Raw genomic sequence first — 17,584 nt, 5'->3', positions numbered from 1 at the left:
CGAATTAAACAAATTTAATTCTTGCACCACAAACTAAATCTCACTCCCCTAACCTTAAATTCTAAAGAGAATGAATGAACAAAAAAAAAAAAAATGGCTAAGGTTTTTTTATTTTTATTTTTAATACGATTCCATTTTCTACCCCTTTTTATTTTATTTTATTTTCTTTTTCTTTTTCACCTATCTTGTTATATATACACAAATATGTATCAAGAAAATCAAGACACAAAAAGGAAAAATGGACAACTATTATTGGACAGAGTGAGTATATAATATATATGTATATATGTTTCTATATATATATCTGCATCATTTCCTTTTTAGTTCTTCTTCCGTTTTGGATTGTTTTCTTAGGTTGTTAATCTTTTTTAGGATAACTCTAGTAGTTTGTTAAGGTACACTATCACATCATCAATGTGTAAAATTATTGTGTATTTTTTCCTTCCTGTTTCTCATTACATTAACAATCAACCTACGTTTATAAAATTATGTGGGGTCAAAGCACTAATTGGTTGTTATTGGAGAATATATTTTTACATAAAATGTATAAAATAACAGTTAAAAATAAATAATTCAAAATTTTTGTATAAATGATATATCATATTTACAAAAAATATATATATATACACAATAATTGAAGATGCCGTCCAAAACCAAAGAAAAAAAAACAAAGGACCAAAATTTTTGCTGTCCAACAAAGGAACCCTAATGTTCTTGTCAAAGTAGTAACATATAATAGGACTTGAGCCCGGCATTGACACTGAGAATCCAACCAAAGCCACCTGTCCCTTCAACACCACTTTTATTTTCTCATAACGTAAATCAGTAGACATTTGTTGTAAATTGAACGGTATGGAGGGCATTTTCGTCATCCACAACAAAATTTTTCTGTTTTTTGGCCGCAATAAACCAGACATTCGTAGCCGTCTGTCTCTCTCTTCCTCTCTCTTGCAATCGACGAAACCTGTAAGCTTTCTAACCCTTGTCTTTTCTCTGTTTTACGAAATCTGCAAATTTTCTTGATTATTGTACGATTGATGATTTCTATATTCAAATATATCAAAAACTGTTGATCTTTGTGAATTACATAATGCTATTCTCATAGGGAATTTGAATTTCAAACTCAGTCCATTTTCGTTATAACGTGTTTTGTAATTTTTTTTGACGCTTCGTTGCTTTAATATTTTCTATTTTTATTTATGCGAGTTTAATTTTTATAGCGAATCCATATAATCAACTGTAAGAATTGAGATCGTCTAAATTGTATTTTTTTAAATATATATATATATATATATATATATATATATATATATATAATATTTTTTGTTAGTCGTCACTTCCAATGCACGATACATCACAGATCAAGAGTTAAAGTAGGGTTATATTGTTTATAGGAACAGGGAGTAAGAATAGTATCGACAGTCTGCAGGGAAGCGCTTCAGAAATGGTGCAGATTGAGGCCAACCTGCAAACCATTTAAATTGTTCAAAATGAATCTAGGTTAATTGTGAAACCTTACTGGGTCTCTTAGGGTTCTTTTCTTGGGTCTTGTAATGAGTGGTATCTCCTCTATTTTCTCTAAGAGGAGGTTGAGGGTTCAAGCCCTCGTTTGGGCAAAAAGGGTTTTTGAGTATGTGTGTGTGTGTGTTTTTTTTTTTTTTTTTTTTTGGTAAATTATTTGAGTGTGACTTACTTATCAAAAAGAGAGAATAAAGGGAAGAGGGAAACTTTAACTTAAAATGTACACACACATGATAGCCGTTTTGGTAGTTCTTCACTTTTTTTTTCAGTGCATATATGTGTCTCTGCTGTTTTGGTAGAACTTAAATAAGTACACTTATAAGAGTACTTATATATATGTATATATGTTATGATGCGGCATATGAAGCTGTTATTATGAACAATCTTTAATTGTGAAATGATATAGACTTTGTCCACTTGATGAGAAAATAGGGCAGAAAGATATTGTAAATTGTTAATTATTACATATGAAATTAACTCTGTGAATGTGTTTAACAGGAAATATACGTTCCAGGAATATCAGATTTGCTTTCTTTAAACCGGAGAATGCTGTATGTGCTATAAAAAGTTGCTCAAAGTACTGGTCTTTGCCTAGTGCATGACCTTTTGAGTTGAGTGACTTTACCAAGATGGTGACCACTCACCGCAGGTTTATATATACTTATATTCCTATATTCCTTTATAACAAATTGCTTATTAACTCTTGTAAGTTGGCTTAAAGTGGCCAAAATCATTTTCATTTTGTATTAGCATCTTAATTAGTTTTCTCTTTGGTTTGTAGTGGAGTTTCTAAAAAATCAAATGACGGTGCCAGGCTTATTATAACAACTATCATGGGAATGGTCTTTGGATATTTTGTTGGTGTTTCATTTCCATCTGTTTCTCTTACGAAGGTTAGTCAGCTCATTTTACGGATGAAAGTTTGTTACGTGAGACACCTTGCATCCATTTGATTCATTGTGAGATCTCGCAGATTAACTTACCTTCAAGCATCATATCATCTCTTGATGAAGCCTTCAGTGACCGTATGTCTGACAAGGACAACAATTTACCTGAAACTCTTGCTAATAGTGACACTGCAATACCTAAGGTACTCTTTTCTGGATATTTAAGTCTTCTAAAACTGCCTGGATTTCTTGTTTCGAAACTTTAATTTCATGTGTCATTTTAATGACCCTTGATACGTTACATCCGTTGGTTCTTATTTGTGTTTTTTGAAATGGTGTTGTTTGCCTTAAACTGTTATTAGTAAGAAAACAATCTCAGTTGATCAATGAAACTGGATGTTACCATAAACTTTAATTCTTCCTTTCTCCAGGCAACATTTATGTCGTGTACAATCACAAACAAGAAAAGGTGATAACTAAAATGATGCCGAAGCTAGGGTTGAATGCATTTCCAAAAAAACTCTTTGTAGTTTTTTATCAAGTCGTGTGATTCGTTTTGGATCTTTAATGTAATTTAGCAATTTAATTGAGTTCATATACTTCTCCTTCATTGGTGTTTTGCACTCTTGTCCACTAATGATGTATCTATATATGTAATGTTTGAGAAACTTACATTGGCTTCTAAAAATTATCATTGTAAGGAAATTGTAGCATCAAAATAAGGATTTGCTTGTTACAAATCAGAATACACTTCTCCCAAAAAAAATAAAGGAAAGAAATTAATTGGAATATCTAGTGCAAGTGCCTCGGTTGCAACATCCGATTGATTGCTTGTTCAGTGGAACAGGACAAAAGTATAGTTAGGAGCTTGCCAACATAGAAGCAATTACCAGTGATGTAACATTTTATGTAGATTCAAACTTACTTTATGAAAAATTATCCTTTGATTAATTTTATATCTAATTTTTAGTGATTATTTAAGGTCATGAAAAGGTGAGCAAATATAAAAATTAAAGAAAGATTCGGGTTGATGGCAGCTATGGGTTCTTTATTTTATCATTATGTAATATGGTAGCACAAATGCATTGGTAACATTATATGATTACCAGATTAGTAGGCCTTATCCTGTTTCAAAATCTTGCCTTATCCCATTCTGGCATTATATGATAGCTTGTGTAGTGAAATTCACTTGTTTCTTCAATATTTTTCTTATAAGCATCAGTTCTATCATAAGTATCATTTAGTGTGTTAATATATCTATTTGCGACCTTTTTTCCTCTATGAAATCTATCATTTTATATTTTCCAAGGACCTAGCATAGGTTCTACTAATTCTATGTATACTATATGAAGACCTTTCTTATTTCCTCTTTATTTTTTAGTTAGTCTTTTTAATAATTGAATAACTTCCATTATCAACCTTTCTAGCATAAATCCAAATTGACTGCCTGGCACCATCAATTTGGAAATTGATCTCTCAACCAATTTCTGCATGGAAATCAATTTCTCAACTGGATTCATATTGAATCCAATTCAAAATGTTACTAAATCTTCATCTATCTTTTTAAAATACGTATTCACCGTCATTAATTATGCACCATTGAAAATCTAGTATAGCCTTCGTAGAGTAATATCTGTTTCCAAATATGTGTCAAACTTGCCCAATTTCATACCTTTTACAATATTTTTCTACATAACAAATTAAAGTCCTTCTATACATAATTTTCTTCTTCAGGTATTCTTGAGTTCATTCATCCACATGTTCCCACATTGTTTTAGATTTGGTTCGTCTAGTCCTACTTGGTGTGCATAACCGTTAACTATGCTAACAATTCTGTCTTACTACAAGTATCGTTAATTTTTTCTATTCCTTCTATTAATAACAGTTAGATTGTCTTATTTTACATTTCTTCCACTATTTTCCCTACTACTTTTTATATTTTTGTCTTTTCTGGTGTGATCAAATTTATATCTATATTTCCAATCATCTTTGCCTTTATCCTATATGAATGGGATCAACCACATGAATTCTCTTTTTCTATTCTTTTTTATCACATCATTTCTCCTTTTATATACCCTTTTTTTAAATCATTTCTAATTACATCATTCTTTTTTAGTTTTGGTTCAGTCTTTCTGTATTTCTCTCCTATCTGCTTAGTTTTTCGTAAGCATGATAGGTCAATTATATTTCTAATCATGATGTTTACCCATTCCGTCTCGTTACTTGTCAATGTACCTATATTATTAGTATAAGCCTAATATCTTGGACCTATTCTCTATACGTGCTTGCCTGAATGCATTGAAAAGCATTATCCTCTTGGGTTTTGTAAGGATAAAACACTAGACATGATACACGCATAATTATCTTTTCAGTTGCATGTATGGCAGAAATTCATGTTTTGCAGTAACCTGATTCATGTCCAATTAACCGATAACTTATACATGGTTGTTTTTTGTTCCCAGATATATGTTCCAACAAATCCTCGCGGTGCTGAGTCATTACCTCCAGGAATTGTAGTCTCAAAGACTGACTTTTATTTGCGAAGATTGTGGGGTGAACCAAGTGAGGTATGGTTTTTGAAATGAATTTAACAAAAAAAAAAAAAAAAATGTGATTGTTGTGCCGAAGCTTGCAATCATTTACCTTTAATGAATGGCTGGAAAAGGTGATACTTTATAATATTTACCATTTTATTGCTTGCTTTTAAGTTTAATATAACCAATTTGAAAGATTCACTATCATTGTAAAAGTCCTGATACAATATAGATAATTTGTGTTTGTCAGTGGATGATAGTAGTTATTTCATTTATGGTGCCATAAAATATACATTTTGCTTTTTGTCCCAAAATTTTCATGTTTCTTAGGTATTCTTGTTTAAGGCTTAAGGTTTTGAGTTTCATTTGGTTGTATCTTTAGATTGTTTTCACAATTCTGTGTTTGCCAAGTTTCTTTTGTTTCTTTGCGTGCACCCATGTTTGGATGGACTAGAATTGGTAGGTGGGGGTCTGGATTTGTTGGCTTGTAAATTTTATTATAGAAGAGAGAAGTCCATTCTCACTTTGAAAGTATTTTGATGTATGCGTTTTAGCATGCAGACAATGGTGAGTGCAACAGAGATCCAGCACTATGAAAAAAATAATAATAAAAATAAAAATTACATTCAGAAAAATCTCTCCTACCATGAGATTCCAATTGATTTTGGCATGTGGGTTAGCTTTATAGGTAATTGCAGTTTTCTAATAAAGAATGTTATGGGTCTTTCAGGATCTGAAAAAGAAGCCAAAGTACTTGGTGACATTCACTGTTGGTTTCGAACAGAAGGATCTCATTGATGCAGCAGTTAAAAAGGTTGTGCTAGTCGACACTTCCATTATTGTTATTTATATTTATGATATTGCAGGCCTCCTGAGTTTCTACAACTCTTAATTTTTTTTTTTTTTTTGGTAGTTTTCTGAGGATTTTCAAATTTTACTTTTCCACTATGATGGCCGGACAAGTGAATGGGAAGAATTTGAGTGGTCAAAGACCGCGGTTCACATCAGCGTGAGGAAACAATCAAAATGGTAAAATTCTTTGGCTTTTTACATGGTATTTAAGGTGCCAATTTATCATCTACTGGAATTCTTAAAATAGTTTATATGAATTTATTCTTGTAATTACAAAAATGCATGTGGGACAGGTGGACCACATGTGGGGCAGGACACTTTTCAAATGCTCAAAGAGGGACATATACCTCCTCATTAGCAAATAAATAATAATAAAAATAAAAACAGAAACATTTGAAGGCCTTCTGTGAGCAAAATAAAAGGGAAAGAAAAGATGAAACTTCTCATCAGCTTGTGCATCCTTTGGTAAATTCAAAGTAACTGCTGTATAAGAATAGCTACCATGTCTTTTCCCACTGGTACCAATGCAATATGTTTTGCAGGCTGTTTTTTCATCCATTACCTTCTGTCTTTTGCAGGTGGTATGCAAAGAGGTTTTTGCATCCTGATGTTGTAGCAGCTTATGATTACATTTTTGTTTGGGATGAAGACCTTGGAGTTGAACACTTCGATGCTGAGAAGTAATTTTTCTCACTTATTTTATCAATCTTGGTTCCTGGTTAGTCAACTTAATCTAAATTGTTATATTTCCTATTTAATCTTCCAGGTATATTCAGCTAGTGAAGAAACATGGCTTGGAGATTTCTCAACCAGGTCTTGAGCCAAACAATGGACTAACATGGGAGATGACAAAGAGGAGAGGTGACAGAGAAGTTCACAAGTAGGCTTCCTCTACCCCCACCCCCCGCCGCGCAATGAATTATTAGATAATACTTGTTTAAATTAACTCATCTGCGCACAGTTTTAAGTTGTATATGTGTGGCTTGCCCAACAGGAATACAGAAGAGAAACCAGGCTGGTGCAGTGATCCACATTTGCCTCCATGTGCTGCGTAATCTTCTCTCTGTCTCTCTCATCTAAATTCATTAGTTCCAACTTAACTGTATTGTCCCTAGAAATGTGTTTATTAAACCCACATTTGGCTTGGTTGAAAACTTCAATTTTTCAGAGAAAAAAATAATTTTCAATTCATTAATACTCTTCTAGTTAATTATATTAAAATAAACTAAGTGTGAATATAATTCCTAGATATATAACATTTGGTAAATCCTTATTGTGCTCTCACAGCTCACTTGGTTATAATTTTTTATATATATATTAATATTTTTGTCTTTTAAATTAAGTGTACATTAAATGCATATTTAGGCAACATGAATTTCTTCCAAAGGATTAATAATAGATCTCTAGATATTGTAGAAGCCATAGCTTTATAGTGTAGTACATGTAGACGTTGGTGGTTGCAGTACAACTTCCATAAAAGAAGTACAAGCGCTTGAAACATGTTTGAGTGGTATTACTAATATCCTATGCCACCCTTTCCCATTAGCCAATCATGGTTCTTAGGCCCTCCATAGATCGGCGGAGGCTCAAAGCATTACTTTTTATCTTTATCATGTTGGCATCTTTAATATATATTGGTCGATCCCGAGCACAGTGAAGAGGAAGAAATCGCCGCCGGCGAGGATGAAGACACCGAAGCACCGATAACGCCAATAATCACCCTCCAAGAGGTCGCTGTCACCACCAGCGAAGAAGACAAGGACTCCAGCCGCCGGCAAGGATGGCGCTTCATCGGTTGTATACTCTGTCCTCCGGCCGCCACGTATGGCGGCTCCTGACCGTTCGAAGCTCGAACGCTGGACATGAATAATAAAGAAACTTCCAGAAATTTCTTGGGATTGAAGAGATCAGAAAACAAACCCTCACTTGTCTTCGATGATTGAACTATCAAGGATGAAGGTAAAGATTTGATGAGGGAGAGAAAGGGTAGGCGATTTAGAGAGAGAGAGAGAGGGGATCTAAGATTTTTAGAGAGAGAAAGAAAAGGGGGATGGGGATGGGTCTGGAGGAAAGTGGGTTTGGGTCTGTGCGATATCATTCTTTAGGTCAAACCGTTCAATTGTTAAGATTGGGGAGTTTTCTTTAATTTCGGGTTTTGGGTTGGGTTCAGGCCCAACCCAAGCTTTCTCGGACTTGAGGAAAACCCAACCCGATTTCAGCCCGGTTTAGGAATTAGCATGCCCAAGTTCGAAATTTTTCGGGCTGGGTTCAGGTTGGACCTGCCCAAGTTGCACCCCTACTTGGCATGTTACCCAACAAGCAAATCTGCAATTGCAATTGTACCAAGGTCTTTGAAAAATCATATCATTTAAGTACAATAAGTTTGAGGAAAAACTGCTTTTTGGTCATGCATTAAAATCAGACCAGTGAAGAAAAAGTTTCCATGGTATGTGATTGTTATCGGAGATGATATTACTGCAGCTTGGTGGAAGAAGCGAATTTTTTTTTGGTGGAAATGGTTGTTCACTTAATATTATGGTCAAAATCCATTACAATCTTGGAATTGCTGTTTGGCTTGATTTTGTCAGCTTTAAAAATCAGTTTTAGCTTTGAATTGATTTAACATATTCTGTACAAATCAATATTATAGCTTTTAAGTGTTCCTCAGTCTGCTTACCTGTCAACCCTTACCCCCATTGGTCTGATTTTTTGGGTTGAATGTCAATCTATTGATATCGTGTGAGAGTGGAAGAATGTTTGGGAACTTTAGAAATTTGCTAAATTACTCCCAAATTAGTGGAAATTACAGCTTCTTAGAACTTGCATCCTGGACACGCACTGTTTTGTACATATTACCTGGTGCTTAAATTTAAACCATCAAGGTGCATGGACCTATCTTAGGAGCTTTCTCGTTCTGTTTAGACATTATCTCTGATTCATTTCTCTCTCTAATACCCTAATCTCATGGCAGCCCTTCCAAAGAAGGTTAATCAGTTATCCCTCTGGCGTCTTTATTTGTTTACTTTAATATATATATATATATATATATATATATATATTCCTTGATGCATATGTTGCTTCATCACGTATTGTACAAAAAATACTTTGCAATATAAATAGATAAAGAATAATTTTTTCCCCTGTATGGTAGTCATTGTGTGTTTTGAGGTACTATACAATTTATGGAAGGGGTGAATCAATTCCAACAAATAAATAAAGGAAGGATTTTTTTTAGGAAGGGGATTATATGAAGCACAATATATTTGGAATGCATTTGAGAGACATGAGGCTATGGGATTCTTTACTTATTGCAGAGAAATCAGTTCATAAATTTAATTGACTGAATTTTAATATGGTGTTGAATTGCATTTCTAAAAGAATTTAAAGGTCTAAAAGCAGCATCGCTTTTGTTTTCTTTTGGAAAATTTAAGTGATATATGCTATGTATGTTTATTAAAGAAAATTTTATATAGTGTCAAGCAAATTTTGCAAAATTAGAGCTCATGCAGATGTGAATAATTATAATCAACAAGCTAGGTGGTGTGTTTTGTGTGGAATTTAATTTATGAAATGATTTCACATATGATTTGAGTGCACATCACACTTCCCAATACTTTGTTTTCCTTGCTTTATTCAGATTCGTAGAGATCATGGCTCCAGTTTTCTCTAGGGATGCTTGGCGTTGTGTGTGGCATATGATCCAGGTATTGTTATATTTTTAATTGTATGTTTTAATTGGACTGTCTGTTTTATATATTCAACTTATGAGTGCTCTCCTGTGTTCGGCTGCAGTAATAGAAATTCTTTTCGTTTAGTATTTTTCAATTTTCAGATATGCTGACTAATGTTTTCGCCTACATATTTGTAGAATGATTTGGTACATGGATGGGGATTGGATTTTGCCCTCAGAAGATGTGTAGACGTAAGTAGTTTGTGTTGTTGTTGGTAATTGCAAATGTTTCAGGTGCATTCTTCTGGACCTGCATATTTCAGTGCATGTTCAATGTGTTCTTTTTTCTTTTTGGACAAATGTGATAGCATCTAAGACATGTTTCCATAGGGTTATAATATCATGTTTTTCTATTCTATAAGACATTTGGGTGCTTTTCTGATTGCACGACATGTTTATAACCCAAGCAGGCTGCATAAATGAAATTCTAAGGGGAAAAAAAAGAAAAAAAAAGAAAAGAAAAGAAAAGAAAAAAAACTTCTGTAGGAAAATATAAATATATGTACACATATATGAATGTAGTTGTGTGTAGGAGACTTTATCTGTTTTTGAAAATGCGGCTTTGCTGGTATTTAAAATGGTAACATAAATAATTCGTGTAGTGAGCCAGTCTCAAACTGTGGAACCAATGGTCTGATCTGATGATGGGGGAAAAAAAGTTTTATAAAATGATTCTAATGTATGATTTTGGCCATTTCTTTTTCTAAAATGTTTGTTATTTGGGTCATCCAGAATGTTTATGTTAGTAGGTGTCAAAGATAATATAATTAAGACCAAAATGTTTGTTGGGGCTCGCATGAATGCTTTCACACTAGTAAGGATGGACTTGTTTTCTAAAAAATATGGTGTAACAGGAACTAGTTTATATGGACTGCTTGGAGTCTTTCTGGTTTTTTTATGTGCTGTAAATATATACAATCAATGGGGTTTCACCATTGGCATATATTTGTGAACATGTAAAGCACTTATCTCTTAGATTAGCAGGGCACCATCTATTTGGTAGTTCTTTGTAATTACTTTTGTTTTGCCCCTGCAGCCAGCACATGAGAAAATTGGTGTGGTTGACTCACAATGGATTGTTCATCAAGTAATTCCTTCTCTTGGGAATCAAGTGAGTCACTATTTACTTTTGATTAATTAATACTTATATTGTTGTATATCCATTTAGTGCTTTATGCATTGGATGAAGTTTGGTTGCATGGAACCTTTTTTTATCTTTATCAATTTCTTCTTCAATTTGTTGAGTACATGATGTCTCAAATGAAGTTTAAAACTCTCTCTCTCTCTCTCTCTCTCTCTCTCGTGCATATGTGTATCCATGTTGGTAAACAAAAATATGTTTTGATAACAAAAGAATTTTAATACGGGATAGAGTTTCGCCCTTGGGGGATGGGTGGGGTGGTTGTGGTTTAAAACTGAACAAGGCACCCACAATCTAGTAAAAATCTCGAGATGGTTGGGAATATTTCTCTAAGGAGACTTAGTTCTTAGTAGAAATTGTAGCAATAGTATTTTTTTCCCCTTTAGAAATGGGAAACTCTTTTGCAAAGCTGGAAACAAGTTCATTGGCAATCATGGTGCGTGGATATAGGAAATATATTGTTTAGGAGACCAAGTCCTTGGTAGGAAATGCTTTTCTTCTGAAATACTGAATGTGTTCCGGAAGTGGGGAGAAAACATATGGGAATGTCGAGGGGAAATCGTGTATGAGCTTTATTTTTCCTCTTATTTTAAGAGAGGGATTTGAATTTGAAGCTTCTGCAATAATACCTTGGTGACTTCTCATAAAAAGCTTGGAATGTGCCTGGAAAGTGGAAACTTACGAGAAATGCAGATATTATAAATCACTTGAAAAGAAAAAAATTCAAAACATTTTTTGTAATTATTCATGAGCAAATCTTACAAGTTTCTTTAGTCCTGTCTTGAAGATCACTGTTTCATTTTAAAGCTCGTATTTGTTTAGTAGAAGTTTCTCATTAGAACTTTTTAGTGTCCAAATTAGTATCAAATTATAATAGTGCTTCTTGTCCTCTTAATGTTTTTAAATTCACTTCCAGCTTCCTTTATCGAATCAATTCCATTTTTGTACTTTGCTAATTAAGGGAACCAATAATACATGAATAATATCGAATCAAAGGTTTAGAAAGGTATTAAACTTTGTATTGTGTTTCAGTTTTCCTTTTTTCAATTCAATATAACAAGTCTTAATCCCAATTTCTTGGGAAGTATCATGATTATGTCATCTTGAGTCAATTGTTTGTTAAACCATATCTTCAGTTAAATCCAAACAAGAATGTCCTTTCTTGCGTTTTTAATTGTCATTTCCTTTCTTCCTTGCTGGACAAATTCACTCCTTCGTACTGGTTATCTTTATAAAACTTCCCCCTCTACTCGGTTGGAATTTTAGTCACAGAACACCCAAAAAAAAAATAGTTTCTCCATTTTTTACGCGCTGCTTTATTTTTATGGATGATGTCTTTAATGTCTCCCTCCTGACAGATAATCCATCATAGATATCAAAAAATATTCACTTTTGGACATCTCTTGGCATCAATTTTCACTTTATTTCACTCCACTTTTTATTTTTGCTAAACTACACTTTATATATTTTGTCCTCGCAAAACTAAATAATTAGATCTAGGCAAGTGCTTATGGGCGTGTTATTTCTATTAACACCATTATATGAGCATGCGTTTATAACACGGCCATAAGCACTTGTTTAGAAGCTGAATTTCATTTAACATTTTGTCCTCAAAAAACTAAAGAATTAGATCTAGAAGCCACTATGTCTCAAGTCATTAGATCACTTGAAATGACATTTTGACCTTTGTAAGTGAGTCTGGGTAATGGCAAGGATCATGAAGTTGATATTCAATGTTATTTGGGAGCACTTAAATTTAGGAGCTGGTCTATCACTCTTCTAGAAATTTAGGGCGACGCAACCCTTTCATTATTTTAATCATAATATATATAGGTGATAATAATATAGACTGTGTTTGGACTTTGGAGAATATGATGGGAATTAAAAAGGCCTATAACATGAAATATGATGAAAATTTACCCTCTAGTAACATTATTTCTTCGTGTGGCATTTTTTCACAGCACGCCAAGGTTACTACTCTTGCATATCCTTCGTTTTATTGATATTTTCTTGATATTTTGGTCTTATTGGTGAATGGAATCTGCTTGCTGGATTTGATTCTCATTTTCTAAATTTACTTTAAATTTCAGGGCAAGGCTGAGAATGGTAAAGCTCCGTGGCAAGGGGTAATATATTATCTTTTAACTTATGTACTTCAGTTGTTTTGGAAAGGTTTTCAAATTTTTTTTTTTTCCCTCTCCCTCCAATTAGTGTCTACTCACTTTTCAGTGTCACCCTTTGTTGCTCCCTTTCTTCTAAATTAAGGGGAAAATGGAATACAAATAAAAGATTTTTCTGTTTCATATAAAAATTTGAAATTAGTAAAATTGTCTCCTCCTCTTTCATCTTTAATAGATGAAGTAGAAGATTTTTGTAACTAGTGTCCTTCTCCGTGCACAGGTGAGAGAGAGGTGCAGAAGCGAGTGGGCTCAATTCCAGGATCGCCTTGCCAATGCAGACAAAGCATTCCTTGCACGAACACAAAGGCGTTAACTTTGACAATGGTCTCAGCCCCCTCTACCCTGTACATTACTCTGTTATCTTCTTCCTTCTTTCTTCTGTCAGAGTATCCTGAGGAGTGTTCATCACCCAATTCCTTCTAGCGTTGTTTTATTTGTTCTCTAGGGGTGGTAGCCACATATTCTGTAGTAGTAGTAGTAGACATCAACAATCAGAAAAGAGAGATAAGTTGCGAGATTTTTGTGTATAAAATACCTTATCCGTAGTTCAATGAACTTTTGTGTGCTGTTTGTCATTCCGGCAATGCCATGTTCTTCCATGAAGAACCCCACCCCTACATTTGTTTTACTCCCCACTTTCCGGATGTTTGAATTTGTATATGAATGCGTCTTCTCTTGATTGGTGTTGCGGCAAATTACATCACCATTCTCCAGTAGAAAGTTGAAAGTGCCAGCTATGATTTTCTTCTGGAAACTGTGTTTAATCTTTTTAGTATATTAGAGACCGGGAGATGGATAATGCTAGTGCTTTGTATGGTAAGTGAACGAAGGAGAATTTGGATTTAGCTTGAAATCTTTGGTGAATACAGCTAATCTTAGGCTTTCCTGATATTTACAGGGTTCCCATTCAAGTAAATTATTGGTCATGTTGGTGCTATTTTTCATTTCGATGAATGAAATTTAACTGCGTACTTCAAATTGCATTCTTGAAATGAGCCCCTCTCTCTCTCTCCCTATATATGTATATTAAGATTGGCAAAAGCAAACGAGTCAATCTGTATTTCGCGGGAGTTGACATCAACTCGATGATGGGTCTCACCCGCAACCTTCGTAGAATTTGAAAACAAATCAAATTGCTAATCCAGCGATCAAAGATTATAATGCCCGTTTATCATATGCGTGTGTGTGTGTGTGTGTATATATATAATTACTGTGGCTAGCTTAGAACAAGTTTAATTAGCCATTGAGGAATTGTTGTGGATTTATTGATATTTCATGTGGTACCTTGAGATTCTTAGTTTCCATTTTTTTGTTTTTTGTTTTTTGCTTTTCATTTTCAAATTTTAATTTTAATTTTAATCTTAATTTGTTATTGAAACCTTAATTTGTTATTGAAACACACGAAACCACTTTTATTTAATTCTCCTACGAGAAATTTTCTAATTGTTTAGGAGGACTGTCTAGTTTGCGTCCATCGAGTGAAGCTGGTAAGAGTAAATGTAGAGTTTAGTTATTTTTAGCAAAAATTCTTCAAAAATAGATGTGAAAGCAAGAATCAAAAGAAATCATCAAAATCTGGACTTTGCTCGGCGAAATTGAGTAAAAATGTGTAGAAAATGTGATGAGATAGGTGTGTTAATAAATTTATTGTGGGTAATGTAGAGGGATTCTTATGATTTTTTTCTTAAAATGAAAGATTGTGGGTAGTGATGGCTTCTTTCATTGGAACGGTGTAGAAAAAATCCAAGGAAAACATTCATTCAGGTGGAATAAACAAAATTCAAAAACAACTTCGAGGTCAGTTCTTTTAATAAACAAATAAGTTTGAATAAGCTTTCTAATGAGCATTATTATAGTTTAATTAATTTTTATTTTTTATATACATGCTTTATAAGGTTAATTGTAAGCTCCTATTCAATTTGAAACTCTAAGAGAAAATTAAAAATAATTTATTAATTAAGGATTCTAAGAGATAAAAAAGAATTAATCGAGCAAAAGTCTCCTACAAGCATAGCAAAATAGATCTTGAACCTGAGCAATCCCTGAGGCACCTAAGCTGAAGAAGAGATGTGATTGAGTTACAAACTTTTGCTAGAACTAATCTCTGTGACGATTGTTTCCTTCAGAATATACGATTATTCCGCTCTTCCCAGATGTGATACACCATATCTGACAGACATATCTTTCTGAGCATGTTAATTGGAGTATTTGCCCTCCATCGCTGGCTAATAAACTCAATTGAGGAATGATTTGTAGAATTTGCATCTGTCTCGAATGAACCTCCAAAGTGGGGATGAGAATACACATACGAAGAAGAGGTGAGAATGGGATTCCGTCTTGGTGTGGCAAAGAGCATAGATATTTTCGTGATGAGCCATTACCCTGCTATCAAGTCTGTTTGTACTGCTACCCACATTTTGAATTTCATTCTTGGAATGGTTGGAGCTCGCCAGACCCGCATTCCAGAGCTTGCAAGGTGGAGAGAATTGTGTTTTAGGCTGAAGATACCAGATGGGGAGACTGTCCAAACAAGCTTGTCTCTCCTGAGAGAACATAGCTATGGAAGGGTGAGTAATTCAGGTATGGCATTTGAAAGGGAATTTGGGAAGGACCATGAATTGTTCACTATGAAGTTGTCCACAGTTATGGACTCATCTAATCCAATATTGGATATGAGTTGTGATGGAAACCTCAGGCAGAAAGGGCCACCATTTGTCCAGTTATCTAACCAAAAATTGGTGTCAACCCCATTGCCAATGACATAATAATATGCCTAGTGGGTGTCTCAATTGCAAGATCTTACGCCAACTCCATGAGCATGGATGTGGAAATTTCAAGCTCCAAAAGTTCCTGTTTTTGATAACATGAGTTCTGCACCATTTGATCCATATCCTCTCTGAGTTGTCAGTTTGGATTTCCCAAATGTATCTCAAGATGGCAGCTTTGTTGGAAATTTCAGGTTGGGGAGACCTAGACTTCCTTCTTCTTTGGGCTTGCAAACAGTCTTCCATGCAACTTTTGCTCCAGTAGACTTCATTTTTGGACCTGGCCATAGAAATGACATAAAGGTCTTGTTGAGCTCGTTGATTACTATCTCTAGCAGGATGAAGACGTTGGACTAGTAGCGTTGAGTGGATACAAAAACAACTTTAACCAACTGCAATCTACCTGCATACGAGAGAGACCTAGCAGACCAATGAATTATCCAGTGAGTGATATTATCAATAAAAGGCCTACACTCTGCTGCCTTGAGGTTGGTGGTGATAAGGGGAACACCAAGGTGCCTGATGGGAAGGTTGCCTTTGTGAATGCCAAGGATCTCAATGATGGCTTCTTCAGTGTGAGGGCCACTTCCAGATAAAAAGATTGAACTATTTGTTAGATTGATTGCCAGCCCAGACATAGAACAGAAGAAGTCAAGGGCAGATTTCAGAACTGATACAGATTCAATGTCTCTATGGTACACTAAGAGCAAGTGATCTGCAAATGAAAGGTGAGTTATACCTTGCTCTTTGCATCTCCAGTGGTGTTTGAACCTTGGATGTAACAACCCGAACCCGGGGTCTGAATCGCTAACCGGTTCCTTACCCGAACCTGAGGTCATCTAGGGACATAGGGGTCATATCCAATGTCAATACGCCATTAATACATCATTCTAAGGTTTGTAACATTACATGACATCATCAAATGGGTTAGAATTGAGCCCAAAGAAAGAAGACAAGCAAACTGCATTTCAATAGAAACCAGTAGTCCGAAATGGCCATTTCGATCGTCTGAAATGACGCCTTGGAGTTGCCTTGTGGTCAGGGATAGCTAGCCAGCCCTTCTTTCATGGCGCCATGGAGCTGTCTTGGGCCGGGTTGCATTAACGGTTTGGAATGGAAAAACGAAAAAGTTTTGAAAACAAGGAGCGACATTGGCATATCATTGCATTCCATTGACATGGCATGGCTTAATTATGGTTTTGTTGTTGTTGTTGTATTTTTCCCTGAGATAGTATGATCCCGTATTTCTTTACTTTATGCTTTGTTTGGATTCACAGGTCATTAAGAGGTTTGTCTTAGGCACCTCTTACTGAGCGGTTGTGCTTACCCCTTATGTTATTATTTTCAGGACACGGAAAGGAAGTGGCAGACGACACTCCTCCACAAGGTTAGGTGGCCTCCCTAATTCCCTCAAGATAACATTAACGCCACTGACCATTAGGCAACTCCTAGGCGCCCGGGTTTTCGCAAACCACTTTTCAAAATCCTTTTCCCAAATAAAATTTTCCTTTTCCTTTTCAAAACAAGTTCTCTTTTCTTGCCCAATGCCATGCATGAATGCCTCTTGCCTTTCAATACCATGACAACATTAAACTTTCATACATTGTATTTAATCTCAACAATATAGCATACTTTGAAAGAAACTTCCAAAGAAATACTTCATGCTTTTACATAATCACAAGAATCCGGCACATCAAGCATATAAGATATGAAATAAATTCATATAAGCAAGTTTTTTTCACAATACATCAACTATCACATAGACATACACATCATATATAATATCATAACCATGTTTCAAGAAATAGCCACAATTGAACATGATATGCATCAAATATTGAAAGATGAATCACAAAAATCAAATAGATATGCCTTAGAAATTCCCCACCTCGAGTGAAAAGCAAGAAACCCAAAATTAGCCCAAATCTCAAAAATCCAAGGTGGTCAAAATGCAAATTTTGCTCCGATCGATTC

General features: G+C 34.6%; 2 protein-coding genes across 2 annotated transcripts; one reads left to right on the top strand and one right to left on the bottom strand.

Annotated features, from left to right (window-relative positions):
• Positions 1-846: 846 nt before the first annotated feature.
• Positions 847-13,525, top strand: LOC132269572 (uncharacterized). Its single transcript, XM_059770810.1, has 15 exons — positions 847-966; positions 2,020-2,170; positions 2,303-2,414; positions 2,495-2,611; positions 4,871-4,975; positions 5,673-5,756; positions 5,856-5,971; positions 6,373-6,474; positions 6,561-6,674; positions 6,789-6,845; positions 9,432-9,498; positions 9,663-9,716; positions 10,561-10,635; positions 12,756-12,791; positions 13,066-13,525. Exons 2-15 carry the CDS (start codon positions 2,151-2,153, stop codon positions 13,156-13,158), a joined length of 1,152 nt encoding a protein of 383 aa, XP_059626793.1. The 5' UTR covers positions 847-966; positions 2,020-2,150; the 3' UTR covers positions 13,159-13,525.
• A 2,249-nt stretch (positions 13,526-15,774) lies between these two features.
• LOC132269774 (uncharacterized) lies at positions 15,775-16,449 on the bottom strand. Its single transcript, XM_059771021.1, has 2 exons — positions 16,014-16,449; positions 15,775-15,890 (listed from the first exon to the last, which is right to left on the bottom strand). The coding sequence occupies exons 1-2, from the start codon at positions 16,447-16,449 to the stop codon at positions 15,775-15,777; spliced, it is 552 nt and encodes a 183-aa protein (XP_059627004.1).
• Between the last annotated feature and the right edge of the window lie 1,135 nt (positions 16,450-17,584).

Source organism: Cornus florida, unplaced genomic scaffold (assembly GCF_030987335.1).
Source record: "Cornus florida cultivar Cherokee Brave unplaced genomic scaffold, ASM3098733v1 CherokeeBrave_3.0.0_Hap2_Chr08, whole genome shotgun sequence".
In the NCBI taxonomy this organism is placed as follows: domain Eukaryota; kingdom Viridiplantae; phylum Streptophyta; class Magnoliopsida; order Cornales; family Cornaceae; genus Cornus; species Cornus florida.
This window is presented reverse-complemented; position numbering and strand designations above follow the sequence as displayed.